The 25,610-nt window shown below is 40.7% G+C and overlaps 2 protein-coding genes and 1 non-coding gene across 4 annotated transcripts in view; all 3 read right to left on the reverse strand.

The window, feature by feature from the left end:
• c5 (complement C5) overlaps window positions 1-7,019 on the reverse strand; it is a 28,601-nt gene extending 21,582 nt beyond the window's left edge. The window contains exons 1-11 of one of the 2 annotated variants that reach the window (XM_088076087.1): window positions 6,952-7,019; window positions 6,656-6,724; window positions 4,682-4,877; window positions 3,614-3,767; window positions 2,440-2,510; window positions 2,260-2,357; window positions 1,797-1,879; window positions 1,564-1,654; window positions 1,367-1,475; window positions 907-1,039; window positions 72-187 (exon numbers count right to left, since the gene is read on the reverse strand). In XM_088076087.1, the coding sequence (XP_087932213.1) occupies window positions 72-187; window positions 907-1,039; window positions 1,367-1,475; window positions 1,564-1,654; window positions 1,797-1,879; window positions 2,260-2,357; window positions 2,440-2,510; window positions 3,614-3,767; window positions 4,682-4,877; window positions 6,656-6,723 (1,119 nt within the window). In that variant the 5' untranslated portion in view covers window position 6,724; window positions 6,952-7,019. Of the gene's footprint in view, window positions 1-71; window positions 188-906; window positions 1,040-1,366; window positions 1,476-1,563; window positions 1,655-1,796; window positions 1,880-2,259; window positions 2,358-2,439; window positions 2,511-3,613; window positions 3,768-4,681; window positions 4,878-6,655; window positions 6,803-6,951 lie in introns of those variants that run through there. The other variant, XM_088076089.1, reaches the window with a different exon arrangement.
• Window positions 5,714-5,785, reverse strand: trnat-cgu (transfer RNA threonine (anticodon CGU)). Its single transcript has one exon. It is a non-coding gene; the product is annotated as a tRNA-Thr (tRNA).
• A 1,824-nt stretch (window positions 7,020-8,843) lies between the features above and the next one.
• Window positions 8,844-16,473, reverse strand: prdm12b (PR domain containing 12b). The gene is made up of 6 exons (XM_042487524.2): window positions 15,897-16,473; window positions 14,073-14,138; window positions 12,111-12,235; window positions 11,214-11,369; window positions 9,811-9,925; window positions 8,844-9,497 (listed from the first exon to the last, which is right to left on the reverse strand). The coding sequence occupies exons 1-6, from the start codon at window positions 16,150-16,152 to the stop codon at window positions 9,034-9,036; spliced, it is 1,182 nt and encodes a 393-aa protein (XP_042343458.2). The 5' UTR covers window positions 16,153-16,473; the 3' UTR covers window positions 8,844-9,033.
• Window positions 16,474-25,610: the final 9,137 nt, after the last annotated feature.

The raw sequence follows: 25,610 nt of genomic DNA on the forward strand, positions 1-25,610 counted from the left end.
CACATGTCACTGGGTTGTTTCCATGGCAACACAGAGGTGCTGTGTGTGAAACAGGTGTGAGCGTGACTCACCTGGATGTTATAAGGAAGTCCGGGTTTGATGAAGGGGGGCGTGGACACCAGGCTCAGACTGTACGGTGATTTGACAAACTTCACGGCAGCAAACTCCGCCTCCTGAGTGATCCCACCTGAGAGGACACCGAGACAGACATTTCTGGAAATTTAGGATGTTTATTTTAGGATGTTTCTATTTCAGGACAATTCTGGGATGTAAACACATTTCTGGGATTTTAGGACATTTTTAGGTTTTTAGTTCATACAGATTTCAGCACATTTCAAGTATTTTTGGACATGTGTAGTATTTATAGTATTCTAGGATTCAAGGACATCTCAAGGATTATAACATGTTATAACATTTTCAACATATTTTAAGGATTTTTTAAGGACATTTCGATGATTTTAAGACGTTTCTATGATTTTAACACATTTCTAGGATTTTAGGACATTTTGGGGAATTTTTTTTGGGGAGGTGCATAAATTCCCCAATAGCGCCACCACCCAATCATACGGGCTCACCGTCGTCATCTGTCTTTATTTCTAGGATTTCAAGACATTTCTAAAATTTCAACATACTTCTTGGATTTTAGAGCAGTTCTTGGATTTCAGGACAGTTTTCAGATTTCAACACATTTCTTGGATTTTTGGACATTTATGTGATTTCAGGACATTTCTAGTATTTTAGCATGTTTCTAGGATTTTAGAAATTTTACTGTGAATTATAAAATGGTTGGGGGCCAGATTTGGCCCGCGGGCCATAAATTGAGTATCAGTGGACTAAGTTTAGGGTGAACAAGTGTGTGTGTGTGTGTGTGTGTGTGTGTGTGTGTGTGTGTGTGTGTGTGTATACCTGTGTCCTCCTGCAGCAGGACAGCGATGTACAGGTACTTTCCCACCAGACTGTTGAGGTCTTTTGGCCCATTGTGTCTGGACAGGACCGTCTCCATGTTCACCGTCACATCTACTTCACCTGTCGAGGACAGCTGAGGGACACAGAGACTGCTAAAACCAAACCAAAGCAAAAACTACCAATTTGTAGCTTTGACCGCCAAAATCTAATTAGTTCATTGTTGAGTTTAAGTGAACGTTTGTGCCAAATTTAAACAAATTCTCTCGAGAATGGGACAGACAGATGGACAAACCAGCAACATCACGTGTCCGGTCATGTCTGTCTGCAGCATGGAAGCGTAAAAAGTCGTTTCAGAGTTGCACTGAGACTTACGTGTCGTATATGCTGTTAATGTGTATATTGACACTCTATGATTACCAGAATGTACCGTCTATAGGAACAGCGTTTCCGTGTCTCTTACTCGCTCTCTGGTGACGGAGCTGGGGACGATAACCGGAGGATTTTTCCCGCTGATGTAGCCGTACCGCAGAAACACCTCGCCATCAGCCACCGGAGCGCCGTGGAGGTACCTGACAGAGCACATGTCTCAATCACACGTTTTACCGAGAAACTTTGTTGTTGTGGATGTTTGAACGTGACGTCAGCGGGTGTCTTTACCTGGCCGACACCTTGACGTTAAAATGTTTGAAGCTTCCAAAGCTAATGTAGTTAGCTTCAGGTTCCACCAGGATGGAGAAACTGGGAAGAACTGACACAAAAAAAGTACATGTGACGCTTTATTGATATCGAATGTAAAACCGCCGGTTTGGTTGGATCATTAATATTTATTTAACATTGATCTAATAACTCTCTATAGTAATAAAGTAAACATATTTTTCTTGTGTTGTTACCGTATTCTTTAACTTCAAAGTCTGTTCTCGCTTTTGTGGTGAAATCGTCAGAGTAAGAGGCTTCGATGGACCAAATCCCCAACCTGGAATCACATTAACATCATTACAAACAGCCTGGAATCACATTAACATCATTACAAACAGCCTGGAATCACATTAACATCATTACAAACAGCCTGGAATCACATTAACATCATTACAAACAGCCTGGAATCACATTAACATCATTACAAACAGCCTGGAATCACATTAACATCATTACAAACAGCCTGGAATCATCTTAATAACATAACAAACAGCCTGGAATCACACTAACATCGTTACAAACAGCCTGGAATCACATTAACATCATTACAAACAGCCTGGAATCACCTTAATAACATTACAAACAGCCTGGAATCAGAGTACAGGCACAGACCAGATATCTCAGTTGCAGCAGGTTTCTGGGTTTTTAAGGTCTTACTTTGGTTTGATGGGGATCTTGAAGGGGTTCTGCATGGACGGGATTCCATTGTTGACATCGAACATCTCCACGATGTCCACGGTAGTCTGATCCGGGTCCTGGAGGGAACAGAGATCACTGATCTGACATCACTGAGAGAACCCATCAGACCTTGTTGGTCCTGGAGGTCATTGAACTCACCTTGAAGGTCAGGAAGACGCTGCGATTGGCCGGCCCAAGCTCCTGGTTCAGTGAGAACGCCCGCACCTTGACTGGACAGCAAGAGCAAAAACGTATAAAACGGGTCGAGTTGAACTGTTCATAAAAGGTTCTGCAAAGAACCAAAAAGGGTCCTCCCATGGGAACAGAACCCTGTATGGTTCCAGTTAGAGCCTTTATTTCCAAGAAGCTAGCTGTGTCCCAATTCAGGGTCTGCATCCTTCAGAGGACGCAGCCTACGCGGCCTTCGTGCCTCCGAAGGAGTCGCCTCCGAAGGCCGCATTAACGGTTGTTAATTGGGACAGTCTAGCCTTCGGAGGATTTCCTGGTTGTGTCACCAGATGTTCCCGCCCTTACCCCCACGACAGTTTATTCCTGCCGTCAAGGCTCGCCAGAGAGAGAGAGGGAGAGAGGGAGAGAAAAAGAGAGAGAGGCCGAGAGAGGGGGAGAGGGAGGAAGAGAGAGAGAGAGAGAGAGAGAGAGAGGGGACACTAAAGCAAAGAAATTATTTAAATTTTGCTGGAGAAGGAGGACAAGTGCCTCTGTCCGCGTCGGAAGCTGATTTTTCGCGCAGTAGAGCCTCCGTCAGTGGGCGGAGCTCTCTGCTGCTGTGGGCGGAGCTCTCCTCTGCTGTGGGCGGAGCTCTCCGCTGCTGTGGGCGGAGCTCTGCAGCACAGCGGGGCAGCTAGGTGGCTACGTGTTAGCATTACTAACGTCACGTATTATGAATGAAATTATGAGATTTTAATGTCCCTCTACGTTTAACATATCTGGCGTTTGATTTTCAAATGAGTAAAAACCCACATTAAGTTAAATCAACGCTCCGATCTCCGCTCTGTGCCGCCATTATTTTTGAAGATCGCGGGCGCGCAAGGAATCTTGGGAAATGGAAGGCCGCGAAGGATAGTAGCGATGTGTCCTCCAAACAGAGGGAAGAGGAGGCCGCATTTGTGGGCTGCGAAAGGAGGAGCCTTCGAATTGTGACCAAATGGGACAGCCTTCGCGCAGCGCTGTGACGTAATTGGCCTTCGAATGCAGCCTCCGAAGGACGCAGACCCTGAATTGGGACACAGCTTATGTGTCAGTGATTAAACAGGTGTGCAGTGGATTGTGGGACACTGAGTTTCTGTTCGTATCTGTGGTTTTTAACCCTCACCGCTCTGATGGGGCGTGTACAGCGGTTTGTCGGTCTGGATGAACAGGAAGCCGTTGTCGCGGCTGACGGACACGGACAGGTGGTGGTTGATCTCCGTTGATTGGACGTGCAGGACCACGTGATTCACGCTCTTGTCCAGCTGACTCGGGAGCAGCTGCAGACACAAACGAGCAGAGACAAGTAAGACCTGAATACAAAACCTTTAGTCCAAATTTGAAGTACTTGTACTTTACTTGAATATCTTCTTTTTGGGTGGTTTTATATTTTGACCCCACTGGAGGGAGATGTGTTTTTTTACCTTCACTCCATTTATCCGACAGCTTTAGTTTCTTTACAAATTAAGAGGAGCAGTTTATAAAATGTCCTGTTTTATATTCAGTGAAATTACCAAACAGTTTGTACTAGTACAGCTGTAACAATTAGCTGATTAATCAACAATGAACTAAAATGAATTGCCAACTATTTTCAGCATCCCTTTTTTTATTTTGTTTTTAAATGTTGTGGGTGTTTTTTTTTTCTCTCTCTCTCTTTTTTAAAATAATAGAGGGGGGCGGGTGTTGTTATTAGGTTATAGGATGTGTTTTGGGCTTTTTAAAAAAAATAATTTTAAGGTTTGAGCATTTTTTAAAATAAAATAACATTTTTTTCTTTTTTATAAATGACATTTTGTTTATGTCTTTTTTATATAATTTTGAGGTTTTGGGTGCTTTTAAAAAAAATTTGTTTGTTTGTTTTAGGGTTTGTGTTTTTTTAATAATTCTGAGGTTTTGGGTTTTTTGAAATGTAAAAAAAAAAAATATTGTTTTGGAGGTGTTTTTCTATTGTTTTTTTAAATTCTGATTTTCTTGCATTGGTTACTTTAACTTTTAAATTAAAAATTAAAGTAATAAGTTAAAGTATTAAAAGTTTTAATACTTTAACTATTTTTTTTTCTGAATATACTTACTTTTACTTGAGTAAAATGTTCAATGCAGCACTTTTACTTGTAACAGTGTATTTTTACAGTGTGGTATTAGTACTTTTACTTAAATAAAGGATGTGAATACTTCGTCCAACACTGTGTCTGACCTTGACTTTGCCAGCGGCCTGGTGGTTGTTCTTGGCGTTGAGGGTCACGACCTCCTGAGCCAGAACCACATGATCTGGAGCCATGGAGGTCTTCAGGAACACGTGGACCGTCACATCGTCGGTGAAACCAAACAGCTGCAGCAGCACCGTCTCCACGGCGTCCAGACGCAGCGAGAGAGGAGCTGTGATCAGATACCTGAGAGAGGACGAGGAGAACACACCTGAGCTTCAGCACATGGACGCAGGTTTGTCTTTTTGATGGTTGTTGTTGCAGTGTGACCTCTGAGATCACTTTCAGACAAACCGCATCAGCAGCACATCGACACACACGTGAGGAAAACACGGTCTGCTCGCTCTCATCAGCTGATGTGAGACTTAAATTTGGGTTTCCCAGGATGGCAAAGACCCGCCCTACTCGCCCTCTGATTGGCTGGTGCTCGTTGCCGTCGTTAGTTGGATTGGTAAGGTTTAAGGAAGAGGACTGTCAGGGGAAGTCAATCAGAGGCAGAGTACGGCAGAAACACACATTTGTGGCCCTCAAGACAAAAAAACAAACACAAAGAGACACAAAACAACTACAGAGCCGAGACCGAACAACTACAAGAAAAACCAACAACCACAAAGAAACACAAAATGACTACAAAGAAATGCAAAACAACAACACTAAAAATGACCTCGAAGAGCGCCAAACCAACAAAACAACCAACAACCAACAAAACAACAAATCAACCAAAAAGAGACAAAAAGAAACCAACGAAAAGAGACACAAGATGACCAGAATCAACACAAAATCTCTCTAGAGACCCAAACACCTACAAAAAGACAAAACCACCACAAGGGGACAGAAAACGATCACAAAGCTCGGGCAGATTTGGTCCCTCACAGCTTCCGTTCACACGTCTGATCTGCTCCACAGACGGACGCTCGGCTGAAAATGAGCTGCAGCAGCAGAGACTTCAGTCTCCAAATATTCTACACAAGCTGCTCATCCTGTTCTTCTAAATATCTGAACCACCAGCTCCTCAGAATCGCAGGCATGGATGGGGATCGAACCCACGATCTTTGGTTTACGAGACCAACGCCTTACCACTTGGCCACCACGCCCCTCATAAGACACAGCAACCAGCCACAGAGGGACACCGAAGGACTATAAAGACACAAAACAACCAAGAAGACACTAAAGCTCCTCAACCGACGACAAAAAAGCATTTCATCAACAAAAAGACAAAAAACAGCTCGAAGTCGGTGTTGCTCCCTGTGATTGAGGCGGTGGGGCTGTTTCATATTTATTCACTTTGTTTCATTAGTTGATGTCGTTTATTTGAAAGTGACGTTTCACATTTAGAGATTCGAGCTGCTGCTCGTTTCCAGCTCCTGTCCCGAGTTCGGTTTTTATATAAAAAAGTGAAAAAAAAGAGAAAATATCAAGGTCACATACAATAACGTGCGTACAGTAACAGTTGTCCCCTCTCAGAGACTCAGCACACCCCGAAATAAAACTGACTTGACTTGATGAGTTTGAATAAAATATCTGGCGCTAAATTACGAAGGCATTTGAAAACCAGTTTGAGTGAGGAGTTTGAGTAAATCGTGCTGCTTCAGAATGTGACAGTGAAGCAGCTTTTGTTTTTAATCCTTTATTTTTAACTCTTGCTGTACAAAGATGCACCAGGCTTAATTATAGCTGAGAAAATGTAAAGAACATGTTGGCCTAAAGCAGATTAAATAAAACATATCGTAAGAATGAATTAGTTAAAATCAGGGGCGTTTCTAGGATTTGAGGACATCGGGGGCTCAGCTCGGACCTCTGTGGGAAAAACAATCACCAGGTTTTTAAAGAAAGCCCTCCGAACTCGGCGCCTGTGGATTTGGAAGGTGTGTGTTTTTTTTAAAAAAACTTTAAAAGAAATCAAGCAAATTTTCTTAATTTTGTTCATCATTGATGCATCAACAGATGATAAAAAGTTGACTTACGATCTGGAGTCGGCCTCCGTCCTCCAGAGGAGACAACACACACACATCAGGAGGACACACACCTTCATCCTGACGGTGAGGAGAACACACACACACACACACACACACACACTGACTGAGAAACTGACTGACAGCGACACAGAGACTCGTTTTATTAGTTATTGATCAACTCAGCGATTGGCAAATACCTGTGAGTCATCAGAAAACAGGACCGAGCGGGAACTTCCCCTGTGTGTGTGTGTGTGTGTGTGTCCCAAAGGTGAGTTTACTCAGCAGTGTGTGTTTTCTGATCTTACCTAACACTGTTGTTGACTCTGTTCTCGGCTCGTCGGTCACATTCAGTGTGTTTGTTGTTTCTCGTCTCTCTGCAGTAAAAAACAAAATGAATAGATGCAAAACAACCACAAAGAGACACAAAACTACAAAAAAGAGACACAAAATAACTACAAGGAGACACAAAATGACGACAAAGACACACGAATGGTCCTGGCCGGCTTCCTGCAAAGATAAAGACAAAAAAAAAAACTGAGATCATTTCAGGAGAAGTCGCAGCTGATACTGAAGTAAAATCAGTTTCAGCACACGTTTAAAAACTATCACTAACCCTCACTGAAGTAAAAATACACATGGGATAGAAAAATGTATAAACGGTATTTTTTAAAAGTTGCAGTTAAATTATTGCACTATTGGATTATCACAGTATCTGACTCATTTACTGTAAAGTGCTTTAACTTACTGCACTGTTTTATTTGTTACAGTTTTAAAATCTTTATTTACGACATCACCACTAACGTGCGCTGTAATATTCTCCTCTGAGAAGAAGTCGAGCAGAAATTTAAAATACTTACATGAAGCACAAGTACTCCAAAGATGTACTTGGGTAAATGTACTTTCCACTGCTGGCTGACGGGGGACCGTTTTTGTAAAATCGATGGACAGACAGGAGCAGAGCGAAGGGTTAAAGGTGACGTAATTCTTTATTAGGAGTATATAGGCTCAAATACAGCGTCCTCTATAGAAGTCGACATGTCATAATTCATAAACGGATACATGTGTCATATATGACCTCGTACATATACAGAGATAAAGTGACAGTTTATTCATATTCATAAAGCACATCTCAGGTTTATATTCACATTCTTTTCTGTGACCTTTTTTTATTTACACACATTAGGAGAAAAACCTGACAGACGCAGCAACTCTAAATTTCTACTCTCATTAGTTTGATTATTTAACAATTTATTTATACAGAAATCAGGAAAAATCATGTAGAAACATTTACAAACATTAGAAACTTTGATTCTAATTTTTTTTTTGCCAGAGACCCAATTTGGGCCTTGAACCACAGCTTGACAACAACAGACATTAAGGTTAATCATACTAATAATATATATTTTTAAATAAAATGGGGAAAAAAGATATAAAAAATAAAAATGTAATAATAATAATAATAATTTCAGGCTCTGCCTATTTTAATAAGTGATGAGCTTCTTTGAATTTGGTGATTTTTTTATGTTGCGCCTCCCAGTTTTCGACACACACGTTACAAACCGTTAACGGAGAACCATTTTCATGCAGACCAAAGCACGACATCGTCGTCTCACAGACACGAGGTTAATACCGGACCAACGCCACGTCCCATCATGCAACTGTTCACGATTTCAGTGTCTCCTCGTCCAGGTGAAGAGACGCTGAAACGTTTTAATCATGAATATGTGCGTGTGTGCGTGCGTGCGTGCGTGCGTGCGTGTGTGTGTGTGTGTGTGTGTGTGTGAGTTCGTCATGGAGTCACAGCGGCTGCTTTTAGTAAATGATTACCCAGGTGGCCTGAACCAGGTCCAGCGCGTCTCTGCAGGTGCAGCGGTGACGCAGGCGGAAGTGACGGAAGTTTTGGGGGACGTCTGCCGGACAGAAGCATGAGCACGTCAGACAGAATCAGAATAGAAGTTCTCCTGTTATGTTCAAGAAGACCAGCTGAACGCTTTAGGGATCCGATTTTAGGAATTCATTATGTATATATATATAACCCTAACCCAACCCTAACCCTAACCCTATATATATATATATATATATATATATATATATATATGTATGTTTATATGTGTGTGTGTGTATATATATATATATATATATATATATATATATATATATATATATATATATATATATATATATATATATATGTGCCGGATGTGCCGACGCTCAAACGGAGTTGGGCTGATTCTGGTTACCTGGGTAACATGTTCCTCTGTGATGGAGACACACCTGTCTGCAAGTCTGTCCACATGTTTCAGCTTATTTTGAAGTGATGTGTGTGTGTGTGTGTGTGTGTGTGTGTGTGTGTGTGTGTGTGTGTGCGCGCGCGCATATGCCTCCCCTCACAGCACCATGGTAGGTATGTGGTGCACCAGAGACGCCGGGTGAGGCATGGCGGTCAGCTGCGGCGGGTGAGGAGGCGGGGAGTGGGCGGCGTGCACCACCACGCCTCCCCCCGCGGCGCCGGTGTCCCCGGTGGGCCGGTGGCGCGAGCTCTTCTGGTTCGCCCGCAGGCCGGCCAGCTGCGAGTACGCGGACTGGCAGACGTGGCACTTGTAGGGGCGCTCGCCGGTGTGCAGCCGGACGTGGTTCCTCAGCGTGGACGACTGGCTGAAGCGGCGGTTGCAGAAGCGGCAGACGAAGGGTTTGTCCAGCGTGTGAATGCGCATGTGCGAGCGCAGGTTGCTGCGCGAGTTGAAGCCGCGGTGACAGATGACGCAGCGCATGCGGCCCAGACTGGAGGAGGAGGAAGAGGAGGAGGAGGAGGAGGAGGAGGAGGAGGAGCCGTCGCAGGTGTGGAAGTCGTCTGAGAGAAGGAGGAGAGATCAATCAGACTGATGACAAATTAACCCTTTAACACCTGGATCCAGATCAGCTTTCTTCAGAGCTTTTAAATTAAACTTTAACCTCTGAAACCTCCAAAAATCTGTTTTTTTTTTCCAAAAACACAGAAAAACATAATGAGCAACCTGGAAAAAAATGTCCCACAAACTTAAAAAAAAAAAAAAGTATAAGATGATGAGGAATGATCTGAAAATGAGCTGTTTGGTGACCTACAGTCTGATCTGAGCAGAAATCCTCACATCAATAATCAATAATCAATCAGCAGTAATGGTTACCGGTCTTGTTCTTCTTGCTCTGTTCTTCGTCTCCTCCTGGAATTCCAGGAATTCCCAGGAAGGTGTTGTGAGAGTTTCCGTACCAGACCAGCAGCTCCTGGTCCGGAGGAATCGTCTGACGGGGAAATACAAAAGTTTACATGTCAGCGAAGAAAAGAAATGAAAAGAAAAGAAAAGAAAAGAAAAGAAATGACAAGAAAAGAAAGAGAAAAAAAGAAAAGAAAAGACAGAGTTGTATTTCTCCTGAAGGTAAAGTATTGCAGCAGTAAAAAAAAGTTTGGAAAAAGCGATAAAGCAAAACAAATATAAAACTACAGTATGCTGCAAATATAAATATGCACATAAAACTAGAAAACACTGAAGTAAAAACACTAAATAAATAAATACAAAGACATAAACAGGTTTCCAGTGTGGACCATGAAAACTTGGACCAGGACTTGAACGTCTCGTGTCTCTAAAAAAACAAATAAACATAAACAACAAATAAACATAAACAGCAAATAACTGCAGCTTCAATCTGAACCATCGAGGAGAAATCAGTTTAAATCAGAGGAGTGACAGTTGAGTCTGTGATCCAGCAGAGGGAGACACACTCCTCCTCCTCCTCCTCCTCCTCCTCCTCCTCCTCCACTGATCACCGTTTCCCCCAAAATACAGAACACCTCCTCGTCATCAATTCATTTATATATTTATTATTGTTATTATAAATAAAATGAAATATTCAGGCACTGATTTGAGGCTATATTAACCCTTTTAATTCTGGAGCGACATCACTTTGCTTGTGCTTTCAGACACATTTTTTTGTTTTTTTGTTTTTACAAGTATTTAACCCTTTGAACTCTGAAAAAATTGGTGCCATTTCTTTCAAAAACATTAAAAAATTGAGGAAATGAGGAACAACTATATTTATAATGATCATAATTACATGTTTAAAATTATGTTATACATTTTTAAGGTTATTTCCTCGTTTATTTCTTTTTTGTTTAATTTTTTTAATATTTCTATGTATCAATTTATTTATTTTATTACTACTTTCCAGGTCATTTGCTTGTTCTTTTTACTGATTTCTTGCTCATTTTGGGTCATGTTTTCAGTCATTGCATAATCCCCTCTTCTCATGTTTTTGAAAGAAAACAAGCCATTTTATCAGGTTTCAAAGGGTTAAAAATAAGTGTGGGAAAAATGTTCTGAAAACTCTATTTATAATCATCAGAATTATATGGTGAAATTATTTTAAAGCACTTTTTACCAAGTCATTTCATCTTTGTTTTTCCCTTCCCTTTTTCTTTGTTTGTGCTAATTTTCAGGTAATTTTTTATTTATTTATTTATTTTTTAACTTTTTCTAGAAGAGGATGTGAATACTTCGACAGAAGCAGCAGAGTTGCTGATGCGTTCACTGACCTCCACAGCCTTGTAGAAGATGCTGCTGCCGATCTGAACCACCTCCAGGTTCTGCTCCTGCTCGTTCCTCGCGCACTTGATGTAGGTCATCCAGCTCCTCTGGTCCTCCTGACTGGCGTCGATGAAATACCGCACCGTCCCGTCCTCGTTAAACACCTGACGGCAGCGAACACACAGAGGGTCGGTTTTACCCGAAACCTTGTTACTGAGGTTTTTTTTCCCGGTTCTTAAAGGTCGCATCACATGACCAAATGTCCTCCTGTTGTTTGGACCGGACGGAGAAACACGCTGAGGACGAGGACAAATCTCCAAGTAAATCGCAAACCACGTGCATGAGACTCGTTTACACACTTCCGAGTGTCTGAGAGCGAGTGTGGACTGAGCTGCATGCATGTTTTTTTTGTTTGTGCTTTTTGTAAAAAAAAAACAAAAAAAAAAAACTTAATAATCTACATAACAATCTTTAATTATTGTTATTTTACTTAGTGACTTTGTTCTATATACATCTGTGAATGAGACATTAATATGACTTGAGGACTATAAGTCACGTTTTAGTGGGAAAAAGTTCAATAACGTTAATGAGAAACGAAAAAACTGCAATCCTCACAGCTGGATGCCCCAAAATCTGACACACTGCAGCTTTAACGGACACCGACAGTACGGCGACAGTCACTGAGCTATGGGACCAGGTGATCGTGAGTGAACTCTTCTCTTTGTTTGTTCTGTGGGTTTTGTGTGGTTTTTAGTTGTGTTGGGTTGTTTGGTTTTGTGAGTCCAGATTACTTAGTTGTTACATTTATAGTCAAACGTTGCTAAAAACGTCATACAGGCAACAGTAGAAACAAAAAACAGAAATATCGGAACAGAAAGGTAAATATCTGAAGGATGTTTGTTTACCTCCCACATGAGGTTGTTGTTCTTGTACAGGTCGATGTGTTCAGGTGAGATGAGGCGTCCGGTGAACGGGCCCATCTCTGTCCCTGCTTTAATCCACGTTTTCGAGAAAATACCCAAACCTTCACCTGAAAAACACACACACACACACACACACACACACACACACACACACACACACACACACTGCTGTTACTGCAGGAGTACACACTATATATACACTATACAGTCTCAAAACTACACAACAGCAGGCTCCGTCATTACAGCCGTATGTGAAGTATAATTTAAATAGTTTAGTATGTCAACAGAAGTCATGGAATAAATCAGAGTATTAAAGCAAAGACAAAGATGTAAACGTGCACCTGCAGGAACATCAGATTTCTTTCAAACACACGAGAAACTTAACAAGAAATAACCCAAACATTTGTATGAAATTAGTATTAAGTTTGAAAGAAAATGACCTGAAAATAAGCCAAAAAAAGAAAGAAGGAAGAGTGAAAAAAGCAATAAAAGTAAAATCCCAAATATAATGTATATTTTCTTCTGTAACACAAATATTTAAACACTTAGATATATACAGTTATAAGAATTATAAACAGAGTTTTCAGGGTGTTTGATTTGGGGACTGAGCACTAACGTGCTTTTTGGATTAATAGTGATATTGTGTTGATGTCTTTTAACCCTTTGAAAACTGGAACCACATCTGTTTTCTTTCACATTTAAACCTTTGAAATCTGAACAATCTGGATCATTTCTTTTGAAAACTTGGCTAAAAAGGCACTTCAAACTCGTCTAGAGATGTCCCGCAAATGGCAAGAAATTAGGAAAAGAAAACAACCTGAAAATTAGTTTTAAAAAAGGAGAGAGAATTATTAGAAGATGACAAAAACATTGTGAAATTGTCCCAAAAACTATATTTAATTTTATTATATCTTTATATATTTTTTTTGTCATTTTGTTTTGATTGTTTTTTTTTAAATGTTTTTTATTTTTCTTTTTTGCTAAATTTCAAGGAAATTTTCTTGCAACCCGTAACTTGTTCCTGTATTTTTGAAAGAAATCAAGCCAATTCCCTCAAGTTTCAAAGGGTTAAACCCATCAGTGTTGGACACGTGGTCATGACACAAAATAATCAGTCAGTCATAGATCACACACCTCTGACATTAATCAGATTTGAAATGTTTCGTCTTGTTCGCTTAATTTTTCTCTGATTTGACACTGAAGAGAAAACTGCAGCGTAATGTCAGCTGGATCCAGGCCAACTCAGAAAGTTATCAATACATTTTTATTTCTTTAATTTTCATCTTTAAAGGACGAGATCAATGCGCACGGATCCACAGAACAGCACTTTCAGTCTAAGTTTACAGCACACATAATTAAATATAGATGTGCTTTTTGCACACCTGAAAAGTGAAAATGATGCAATAAAAACTTTCATGAAATATAATCTGATCACTTTTTGACTGATGCCTCTCTGTTGACTTAATTTGAGTTTAACACTTTAACACCTGGAAAGAATTCACTTTTCTTGCTCTGCATTCAGAAACATTGCATGAATATTTAAACCTCTGAGAAAATTGATTTGATTTCTTCTGAAAACACAATAAAAAAAAAACATGATAAGCAACATTAAAAAAAGAATTTCTTGGCACTTTTGGGGCCATTTCTTGTTAAGCTGCTTGTCACCTTCTCCTTGTGTTTTTGAAAGAAATTAAGCTGATTTGCTCTGGTTTCAAAGGGTTAAAACAGAATCAGAATCCGTAGTTTTGAAATTCGTGGGAGACACCTTGATGTGAGAAGGTTAAAAAAAAAGAGGAAAAAAGAATAAAATGAACAAGATATTAAGGCTAATAAATTTCAAGCATAATTATAATTTAAAAAATAAAATAAAATAAAATAAAGAATATGACAATTTGTTGGTCAGCTGGATTCACATGAGCAAACAGAATCAGAAGGTGATTTTACCTGGAACTGAACTCTGAGCGATGATCACCTCGCTGGGTAAAACCAGACTGGACAACTTCTGCACCTCTAAACACACACACACACATACACACACACAAAATTAAATACAGTTTTACATTTTCACTATTTAAACATTATTTTATTCTCTTAAAAAATAAACTTTGATGAGTGATAGTAAAAAAAAGCAGATACAGAGAACAAAACTCTTAAAAGTGACATTAAAAAATAATTTCCTTATGTTGAACTCCATAAAGTTTGTGAGTGTGAGCTGCAGCTTTCTGATTTCAAAGGACATGATGTTCAGCATGTAAAGCTGAAGTTTCCCACAAACAGTGAAAGCAGCGTGAAACTGAGCCTTAGCAAAGAGAGAAAAAACGAGGTTAAATGCTCTTTTTCTGTTTCAATAACCGCATTATGTCCTCACATGTTCCCCCGCAGAGCCGCGACACACAGGAGAGAAATCTTCATTCCGACTGCACGTGACACAAAAAGAAAAAACTTCTCAAATAAAAAAGATTAAACGAATAAAATGTAATAAAAGTTTGAAATGAGACCGCAGAGTGAAACAGAGAAATGTCACAGCGCGTTTCACGCTCAGGACGGAGCGTGAAACGCGCTGTGACATAAAGGAGAAAAGAGATTTAAAGTGAGATAAAGTGGAAGATTATCTCAATTTAAAACCAGAAAAGAAGAAAAGAAAAAACTCATAAATGCCACGAGGAGAGAGAGTTCAGCGGATCCACTTCACACGACGGAGATTTACATTCCTGCCAAGCGAAATAAACCCGAAATAATCCGGTAGAAATGAGCCGGGGGGATCAGGACACCGGGATCAGGCTCTCAGAGCTTCTCTGAAATTATTCCCAACGAATTTTAACGAAAACGGAAACGAATTTCACAATAAAGACTTACAATTATAAAAAGAAAAGAGAAATAAAGGCCGCGAGTGAAACTTGGATTTTATTCATTTTAAGATTCGAGCTTAAAAGTGCAGAAAGAAAAATGTAAAAATTATTTATAAAGAGCTTCAGTTATTTTTTTTAAAGTTATGAATTATCAATCAACAGGTGGACGATTAACTGATCAGCCTATTAATTCATTATAAGATTTATTTAATGAGCTTCGCCGGCGGCGCGCGGGTAAAATAACTTCATCCGAGGAGTCAGAGCCCGAAATCACGGTGTTCAAACGATTTGATCGGTTATTGATTAGGTTCATTATAGGCTCATTAATTAATGATTATATAAATTAAATGTGTGTCGGCAGATCCAAGTAATCTTAACTCATATTACACATGTTTAACCTTAACCCCTTTAAAAAAGGAAAAAGGAATAGGAAAACGAATATCTGCAGGATTTTAGTCTTTTAAAAAGTCAGCGTAATTATTTTATCTCATTAAACTAATTGACAGTTTACGAAATAACAATGCTCCATATTTTATAAGATGATATACATTTTTTAGGTGTATAATCTTAAATCAGCAAAAACTACATAAAAAATACAATATTTATGAAGTAAAAGAGATATGACATAAATAAAATAATATCTTTATATATATCTATATCACTCACACACACACTCACACACACACATATGTACATACACACACACACACACACACACACACACACACACACACACACACACACACACACACACACGCGTCATTTTGCGATAAATTAAAATCAAATATTGGTCAGTTTTTCGCCCGCACGTGAGCGGAAGTGAAGAATTAAACTCTAAGTCTTAAATTGTCACTTTAAGGGGTTTTTTTAAGGGGTGAAAAGTGACATTTAATTGGTTAATTAAAGTGTCGTCACTGACCTCCGGAGAAGGACTGCGCGAGCACCTCGGCGGTGAAGGCGGTCTTGGGGCTCGCGCTCGGGGCGGTGCGGTCCTCGTGCTGCAGGTGATGCTGGTGCGGCAGGTGGTGGTGCTGCTCGCCCAGCACGTGCCTCCAGCGGCCGTACAGGAAACTGTGCAGGATGTCCGACGTGATGATGTCCGCCAGAGAGAGCGGCTGCTGCGGCTTCAGACCCGGCTTCAGGCCCAGGGACGAGCCGGGCAGCACGGAGCCCATGGCGGGGAGAGAGGCAGCCGGGAGCCGGGGGGCAGGAGCCGGGGCCGGGCAGGAGCTGGCAGGAGGAGCCGCTGTCAGGGGACCGAAGGGGGGGGGGTCCTCCAGGTACAAAAACTTTTTAAAAAATCCTCCAAAAAGAGTGAAAGCCTTTCTGCAATAAAAGCTCCACCTGATGATTTTCCTTTTTTCTAAATAAAATTTCAACAAAAACAGATTAAAGACAAAAAGAGTCCTTAATATGAGCCCGAGTGCTGGAAATGAAAAGTGTGAAGTTTCTCCAGAGTGCTGATGGACACAGAGAGACACAGCCTCTATATACACCCTGTCTGTCCTCCTGTCTGTCTGTCTGTCCTCCTGTCTGTCTGTCTGTCCTCCTGTCTGTCTAACGGGCTGTAATCACCTCCTCCTCCATTTCTATAAAGAAAGAAAGAGAGGAGGGGGGAGAATCTGTGTGTGTGTGTGTGTGTGTGCGCGCGCGTGCGCGTGCGTGTGTGTGTGTGTGTGTGTGTGTGTGTGTGTGTGTGTCCTGCACGCTCCGTTTACAGCTTCGGCTCCTGACACCGTAGAGACACTTAATTAGGACTTAATGAGAAAACATCAACAGATCAGACTGAGATCAGATCCGTTAGAGACCTGCAGAGTTTCTGTTTTTACACTTTCTGGCTGTGAAAAGAAATCTGTCATTTTGGTGTTTTTTGTAAAGAAGACGTGAATTTTGGTTTTGTTTCCCTCACAGTAATTGCTATATAGACAGTTAAGATGATATAAACGTTGTTTTTTTCCTTAAATTACACTTTCATGGTGATAGCTAAGTCTGTATATGTGCTTTTTACTTTTTTTTTAACTTTTTCATAACTCTTATGTTTTTTATTAGTATTAGTAGTAGTATTATAGTTATTATTATTATTTAATTATTTTAATTTATTATTGTTTTATTATTATTATTATAGTTATTACTATTTTCTTTTCATTATCTGAAACACACAAACACTGTCTATTTCAACAGTAGGTTTGCTTGTATATTTTGCAATTGCTAATAAACAAATCTTTCAAAGCAAAAAAGAAAAAAGGAGAAAATGTGACTTTTCTTTTAACATTCAGGTGAATTTTGTCTTTGAAAGTTTGGAGCAATTTTTCTTATTAAAAAAATTGGGTGATATTTTTTTAATGAGGTTATTACTTTCTTTAAACATTCGTGAAATTTGTGTTCAAGTGTGTAAGTGTATGTATGTGTGTATACGTGTGTATGCGTGTGTACGTGTGTGTACGTGTGTGTACGTGTGTGTACGTGTGTACTCATATAACCTGAGTGTTTTTAAAGCAGCTATATGATGAAACATCCCATAATTCATCAATAAAACTAAAAATTAAAAAGTAATCGTGTGTTTGCAGCAGGAGCTCGTTTGCTACGTGGCCAAAAGTATGTAGACACCCTGCAGCTCCAGAGGAAAGAATGTTTTTGTGAAGAAAACTGAGACAAACTGAATTTTGTTTTTTAATTTTTGTACAATATTTTCTAAAAAGTCTTCAGCTGTGGAATGTGAGCTGAGGAGGAGGAGGAGGAGGAGGAGGAGGTGTGCACTGCAGCAGTGTGAGTGACAGAGCAGGAAAACAGATTAGAGGACAGATTACCAAGACAACAGCTGCTTTCTTCATCCCTCCTCCTCCTCCTCCTGTCGTCTCTCTACAGGATTATTATTCTCTCTTTCACTCTGATCTGTATTTATGAGCTTTTAAACATTTATTGTCGACACTCGTGAGGGCGGCACGCGCGTGCGCGCGCTCACTCACACTCTCACACACGTTCCTATTGTCGTCAGTCTGTCGGTTGAAACATCAGAATTAATTTAATTGGATTTTAATTGTTCAAGGATGATTTTCAAACTGTCGAGATTTAGAAACAGTTTTCTGCAACATGAACATAAATCTGCAAAAACAACAAAAATCTGAAAAAATCTGAAAAATAAAATACATGAAGTCAAACTTCAGCTGAGAGTTTGTTTGATAAAAGAAATTTAAAGCAGATAAAATATAGTTTTTGGCTGTAGTTTAATTATTCCGAAACAGGAGAATCAGCTTAAAAAATACAGATGATGGAAATTTGTCATATTTCATGAGTTGAGTTTATTTGTGTTATTTCTATATTTTTACAAACTGAAACGGATTTTTTTTAACCTGAAAATGATTCAACCATGTTTCTGGACTTTGTGTGAAAATGTGTCAAATATAAAATTTGCACAAATATCACTTGTAAATGTGTGCAGATGAGTTTTCAATAGAAAAAACAAAACAAAACATGAATCATCTGAATGTGTTTTTTTATGTTTTTGGTTGTTTTCGGAAAGAGGACATTTTATGTTTGATTTCATATTTTTCTTTCTGATCTTTCTCTCTTTTCTGTGTTATATTCTTTCATGATTAAATATGTTAAATACAATATGTTAGAATATTTAGAACATACACAGTTTGTCAATATAATTTCTTAAAAATAAATCTGAAGCTTAATTTTGCGCAGCTTCGGTGTTTGGGTTCCCGCCGCCCCTCTGAGCTCCAGGAGCTGCAGGCGGCTCGCTGAGTCCCGCAGCCGGCCCTCTGCGCTCCTCCGGCGGCTTCAGCCCCGGCTCTCCCCCGCCGCGCTCCCCGGAGCTCCGTGCGTAACGGATCGGTGCCAAACACGGAGGCTGCGCGCTTTTGTCCCGCGAGACAGAAGAGAAGAAAGGAGCGAAAATCCGGGAATAATGGCAGATTTGCAAATGTTTTTCAATTGATTTGACTCAATGAACGCTGGATTTTCTCTCTCTCTTTTTTTAGTCTCTTTCTTTCTTGAGTTTGGCTGCAGCCGCCACGCACGCGGGCCGAGCGGGAGTTTATTAATGGAGAGCGCGTCTTTATTGAAGGAGGACACGCTTTAATGAGCTTTGGACAACAAAAAGCTCTCAGTGAGTGTGTCCCGGTGTCCTCTCCGCCTTTCTGCTCTCCACACAGCCAATAAGAAAACACTCCAACCCCGAAAAGACGACGGGAAGTCAGGAGGCGGAGGAGCGGCAGGTGACTGGCACGCGTAAAGACAAGAGAGGAGAGGAGAGGAGGAGGAGAGGAGAGAAGAGGAGAGGAGAGGAGAGGAGAGGAGAGGAGGAGAGGAGAGGAGAGAAGAGGAGGAGGAGGAGAGGAGGAGGAGAGGAGAGGAGAGGAGAGGAGGAGAGGAGAGGAGAGAAGAGGAGAGGAGGAGAGGAGAGGAGGAGGAGAGAGGAGAGGAGAGGAGAGGAGAGGAGGAGAGGAGGAGGAGGAGAGGAGAGGAGAGGAGAGGAGGGGAGAGGAGAGGAGAGGAGAAGAGGAGAAGGAGGGAAGGGGGAGGACAGAGGAGAGGAGAGGAGAAGAGGAGAAGGAGGGAAGGAGGAGGACAGAGGAGAGGAGAGGAGGGGAGGGGAGGGGAGAGGAGAGGAGAGGAGATGAGGAGGAGAGAGGAGGAGGAGAGAGGAGATGAGGAGAGGAGAGGAGGAGGAGAGAGGAGAGGAGAGAGGAGGAGGGAAGGAGGAGGAGAGGAGATAAGGAGGAGAGAGGAGGAGGAGAGGCGATGAGGAGAGGAGAGTAGGAGGAGAGAGGAGATGAGGAGAGGAGAGGAGAGGAGGAGGAGAGAGGAGAGGAGGAGGGGAGGAGGAGGACAGAGGAGAGGAGAGGAGAGGAGATGAGATGAGATGAGGAGAGGAGAGGAGGAGGAGAGAGGAGAGGAGGAGGGGAGGAGGAGAGGAGATGAGGAAGAGGGAAGGAGGAGAGGATATGAGGAGGAGAGAGGAGATGAGGAGAGGAGAGGAGGAGGAGAGAGGAGATGAGGAGAGGAGAGGAGGAGGAGAGAGGAGAGGAGAGAGGAGGAGGGAAGGAGGAGGAGAGGAGATGAGGAGGAGAGAGGAGAGAGGAGGAGGAGAGGAGAGAGGAGGAGGAGAGAGGAGAGGAAAACATGCATGTTCTTCAAGATTCAGGCGATTTTTTTCTTTTTTTCAGATTTTTTAACATTTGTGCATTTTCTTCATAATTTTATTTATTTATTTTAAATTGCATCACTTGAGTGTTTTTTTCTTTTAAGTTTTTGAACATTTCTTTTTTTTTTAAATTTGGGGTCATTTGTATTTTTTTCTCTATATTTGTGCTTTTTTCTCAGACATAAGAGGAGAGGAGAGAAACATTTTTGTGTCAAAGACGTTTGGACGATTTTTTTCTTTAAATATTTCTGCTTTTTTTCCTCAAAAAGAGAGAGAGAGGAGAGGAGAGTCTGGTGGATGAAGCTGATGGAGAGGAGGTGCATGGAGAAGAAAAAGCAGCGAGGAGGAGGAGGTGAAGGTGGAGGTGGTGGGAATGAGCCCATTTGGCGCAGTGATATTGTTCCGTTAACGTGATTAGGCTGCGTGCTGCGGCCTCATTAGTATTCATGCTCATAATCCTCCTTTAAAAGCGTTTTAATAATCATCAGCAGCCTGTCAGCTGCTCCGCAGGACAAATCAAACGCTCCCTCCTCTCCTCCCTCTCCGCCTTTTCACCGTTTTTCTCCTTTTCTGCAGCGTTTTCTCACCGCTCTCCTCCTCTTCCTCCTCCTCTTCCTCCTCCTCCTCCTCCTGTTTTAATTGGCCTGAGAATCAGAGTCCAGATTCACCTGCAGTTTATTCGGACAGGTTTTATGAACAAACATTCATTCAGTATTTATGAATGTGTGAGTATGAGTGACTGGTTCTAAAAACGTTATGAGAAAATTAAAATGCAACCACTCAATGTTTTCGTGACGTTATCAGCAGCGTTTTCTTTATGCTCCCAGAACGTCAAAGATGTGATTTTTAAAACATTATATTTAATATGTCACATTACATTTTCATAAAAAATGTCCTGTAATCTCAGCCCTCAATAACATGTTCTGAATGCTGCTCTGAAAACGTTCCTCCTTTGTTCTCATGTAACGTTGTGGGAACGTTTCATAAAGCACATTCTCTGATCTGTCACCTCTCAGAGTGCTGCAGTTCAAACGTTACACCTCAGTCAGCATTTAACCTCACAGGAACATTATTCGAAATGAGAAACATCCTTAGAATGTTTTTTGAAGGTTAATTTAAATGTTGTCTTAAAAACATTTAGTGCAACCTGTACGTAACGTCAGGCAGTGTTGTGGGAACGTTCCCTGCTGCCTGGGATGTTGTCTGTCATTAAACCTGTAACATTAAGTTACACAAAATGTAAATTATTTGTTTTGTTTAAATCTGGAAAAATTTGAATTCACACAGACGATCCTAAAAGTGCCGCATTTATTTTACAGATGAAAATAAATTTAAACTCATGTCCGTTTGTGTTTGTATATTTAACATCTTTGATTTTGGGATGTCCTGAAGCGGAGGAGGTGCGGCTTATATTAACAGTTATTACGTGTTAATCAGACGGAGACCAGCTCCGACAAACATGGATTTTCAACCAGCAGACGTCCGTTTGTGTCCTGTGCGAAAGTTAAAGTCAACATCGTTACGTGACTTCACACAAAGCACATACATTTACATTATTTACATCCCGTATGTCGTTATTTTTGATTGATGCCACAATCTTCTCCTAAATGTTTTTGTCCTCGACCGAACCACGTTTAGTTTTGGAAAAGAGACATAATGCAGAACTGTCACATTATGCACTTAATGTAAAGTTATGTAGGTTAGGTTTGGAAAAGTAAAGATATGTAATTTAGGTTTAGAAAAATAAATATAATTGGGCAATGTCCTGTTTTGTACTTAAAGTAAAGACATTAAAATTTTCACCATAATAAAAAGGATAAATTTAAGGTTTTTATCAAAACTGAGTGTAAATAATAAAGTGTGTGCTGACGTCTTCTGCAGTGGTGACAGCAGTGTCTTGTCCTACCTGGAGTCCATCGACACACTCGTCTCTGACGTCCACCTCTCCGTACAGGATGTAGTCGACCAGCAGCCTGATGTACGGGACCATGGAGGACGTCACATCGAAGAGTCCGCGAGTCCACCACCTGATCCAGTTTGTCCTGAAAAACAAAAAAAGTTTAAAATTGAACAGAATCCATCCTCTGAGGAACAGGAACGCGATTTTAACTCAACTCAGGTTCAACTTTATTTGTCTCCGAGGACAAATGGACAATCTGATGAAAAATCTCTTAATACTGCTGACCTGATCATGAAGGGTTCATTCTCTGAGGAGCAGGAACGTGACCTTCAAATTTAACAAAAAACATGAATTCTTTTCTTATGGACAGGCTCGTGTTCATAAACGTCAGTGGAGACTAAATGAACCTTTTCAGACTGTAATGAAAATCTCTCAGTACTTTAAAAAAAACTACTACTGGAGTACTACTGACCCGATGGTGGAGGGTTGATCCTCTGAGGAGCAGGACAGTCTGACATCTCTGTCTTTAGGGCTCTGCTGCTGCTGGGAAAACACACAACATGGCCAAAAGTATGTGGACACTTCCTTTGCTCTCTGTTTTCTGGTTGCTGCACTGGTTTTTAGGCAACAATGTTTTCCCAGTTCACTGTGGAAGATCCATCCCAGTATCCCTTTAATTACATCTGAATGTGTCTGACAGGCTTTCTGCTGTTGTTTTTCTTGCTTAGATTTTATTTTGTTCTCCTATTTTATTTGGCATCTTTGAAATAACGATCCAACAAACTAACTGGCTTACTAACTAACGATAGTGAAGTATGCCACCACGTACTGTACATACTTAACGCCAAACCATGATTTCTTTTTCTGAAAAACTTTTTATTGCCTAAACTTGAAGTAAATCTAAAAACAGTGTTTTATGTATGTTTTTAATTCAAGATTGTTTGCATGTAACGAGCAGAAAACTTAAGTTTATTTTGAAAAGACATGCTGTCCCTAGACATCCAAATCTGCCGAAGGAGGGTACGCAGCGCATCATATTTTCACGTTTGCGTTTGAGAAGTTAGGATGAGACAAGTTGATGGCATGCCTGCTAAATTGCCAACCACTGTTCAACATCAGCAAACAGTACACTTGTTTTCAGTGAGTCAGCAACGTTTCCAGCAGCTTTTCAGACGCCAAACGTGAAATTGTGTCCCAAAACTGGGTATTTTTGGGCCAAAACATGATGTTTTACTTGCCTGCTGTCAGGACTGCCAGGAGAGAAGACTTTAACTGCAGAGGCATCAGATCTGTTATTAAAGGACTTTTATTTTGACAGAATCAGAGATTAGAATGAAGGATGAAAAGGAGAAGGGACTTTTATTGTGAAGAAGACGGGTGATGTAGGGGATGGAGGGATGAAGAGAGAGATGATGGAGATAATGAGTGATGGAGGAATCAGACAGGAAACAACTGAAGCGCCTGCTGTTACTGGCAGAGTGTGTGTGTGTGTGTGTGTGTGTGTGTGTGTGTGTGTGTGTGTGTGTGTGGTCATAAAGTACAGGAAGCAGCTCTGTAAGTACAGATGAACCGTGTGTGTCAGAGCTGATTAAACATTAAAGTGATGGTGATCTGGATCCAGTCCAAATGTTCCCATGATGCTCAGAGACCAGCAGCAGCCACAAACTGTCAGTCTCAATCAGCCACAGCACGTGGACAAAAGTATGTGGACGGCTGACCACACGTGTAACATGGCGTTCATTAACAGCCTCCTCTCTGCTGCGTGTTGTAAAATAATCAGTGTTAGTATTCTGGCTGCTGCAGAGTTCACAGTTTGCTGCAGCTAATAGACGCAGAAACTAAAATGTGACTCTGCTTAAAGTCAACGAGAGCTACGAGGAACAAAATAACCAAATATTTACATTTTTTCCATCGGTCGTTGACTCTGTTAACATGATTTCTGACATTTCTGTTGCCCTGGAACGACACAACTCGGGGATCATCAAAATTTCCCAAGTTCACACTCGTAATTACGACTCTGGAAGGACGTTTATGAGCTCGTAACTCATTAATACGATAGTGGGGTCGCCCCCTGCTGGCCATTAGACAGAATGCAGGTTTAAGGCACATGAGCATTTAATTCACTTTTCGGATTTGAAGGCTGCGCCCGCGTCTTTGCAGTCTGTGAGTTTAGACACGAGAATGAAATCAATCTGAACTTCTGACTCTGAGAAGAAGAGATAAAACAGGTGTGCTAAATTAATGAGGCAACACCTGAACGAACAGAAGAAGAAGAGGAGCTGCAGGTCCAACAGCCCGTCTTCCTCTCTGTCTGCGGTTTTATTGATCCCCAGAGCTCAGAAGGTGTGTGTGTGTGTGTGTGTGTGTGTGTGTGTGATTACAGTAATGTCTTAATGACAGATGACATCACACCGTCACTCAGACCATCTGTCTCCGCTCTGGGAACATGAATAAATAATAAATCCCACTTTTCATGTAGACAAGATGCTGCGACGGCAGCTCAGACACACTGAACCTGAGCCAGTCTACACACACACACACACACACACACACACACTCACAGAGCGCTCTTGAGCTAACCGCTAACATGCTAACATGCTAACACCGCCTCAGACGGATCAGGCCTTTGTGTTAATTTGACTTCAGTCAGATAAAGTCATCAAGCTTCAGTTCATCAAGACAATTTGTGATTCACCTTCACGTCGTCCTAAAACAGGACAACTTCTGCCAGGAAATTGGATAAAACTTATGTCTGAGTCACATGACCCTTCTGACGGTTCCAACTGTCACCTAGGAATGCACTAGAATATCGTCCCGTCATCTGTATCGGCCCATATTTATTGACAAAGTGAAAATGCAAAAAACATCGACCTGAAGTTGGAATATTTTTCTTATTTTGCACAATAAATGAATAAATATTACAGACAGTGAAAAGCTCCACCCGCTGGTGGGCCGTCATGATCAAGAGACTTGATCGCCGCTAACATATCGATATCTGTTATTGACCAAATAAATTGTTATATAATCGACATATGAGATGTATATATTGTATATTGAGTGCGTGCTTTTTTTGTATATTGCACTGGATTGTATATAAAAAAGGGGAGAAAGTTGTTTATATTGTATTTAGTTTAAAATAAAATTGGAATAGTCGTTTATATTGTTCTGGGTTGTATAAACTGGGATAGTTGTATTGGGTTATATATAAACTGGGATAGACGTATTGGGTTGTATGTGTAAACTGGGACAGCTGTATTGGGTTGTATATAAATGGGGATAGTTGTACTGGGTTGTATATATAAATGGTGATAGTTGTCCATATTGTAGTGGGTTGTATATAAAATGTCACTGTTTTTATTAAATGTGAATGTATATACAGTGGTAGGAATACATGTGTACTTCCTCCTACATCTTTTATGGTGTGATATTTCAGTTAAAGTGGCCTGAGTATTATTTTAAAGATAGTGATATAGGCCATAGGTTTTGTATATTTCTATTAATCTTTTTTGTTTTTGTTCATTGCACTTGGCCATAAGGTTTGTTTGCTTTTGGGTGTTTTGTTTTGTTTTTTGGCTTTTCAA

This window comes from Plectropomus leopardus, chromosome 4, assembly GCF_026936395.1.
Source record: "Plectropomus leopardus strain MGB_pleo_1.0 chromosome 4, ASM2693639v1, whole genome shotgun sequence".
Lineage (NCBI taxonomy): Eukaryota > Metazoa > Chordata > Actinopteri > Perciformes > Serranidae > Plectropomus > Plectropomus leopardus.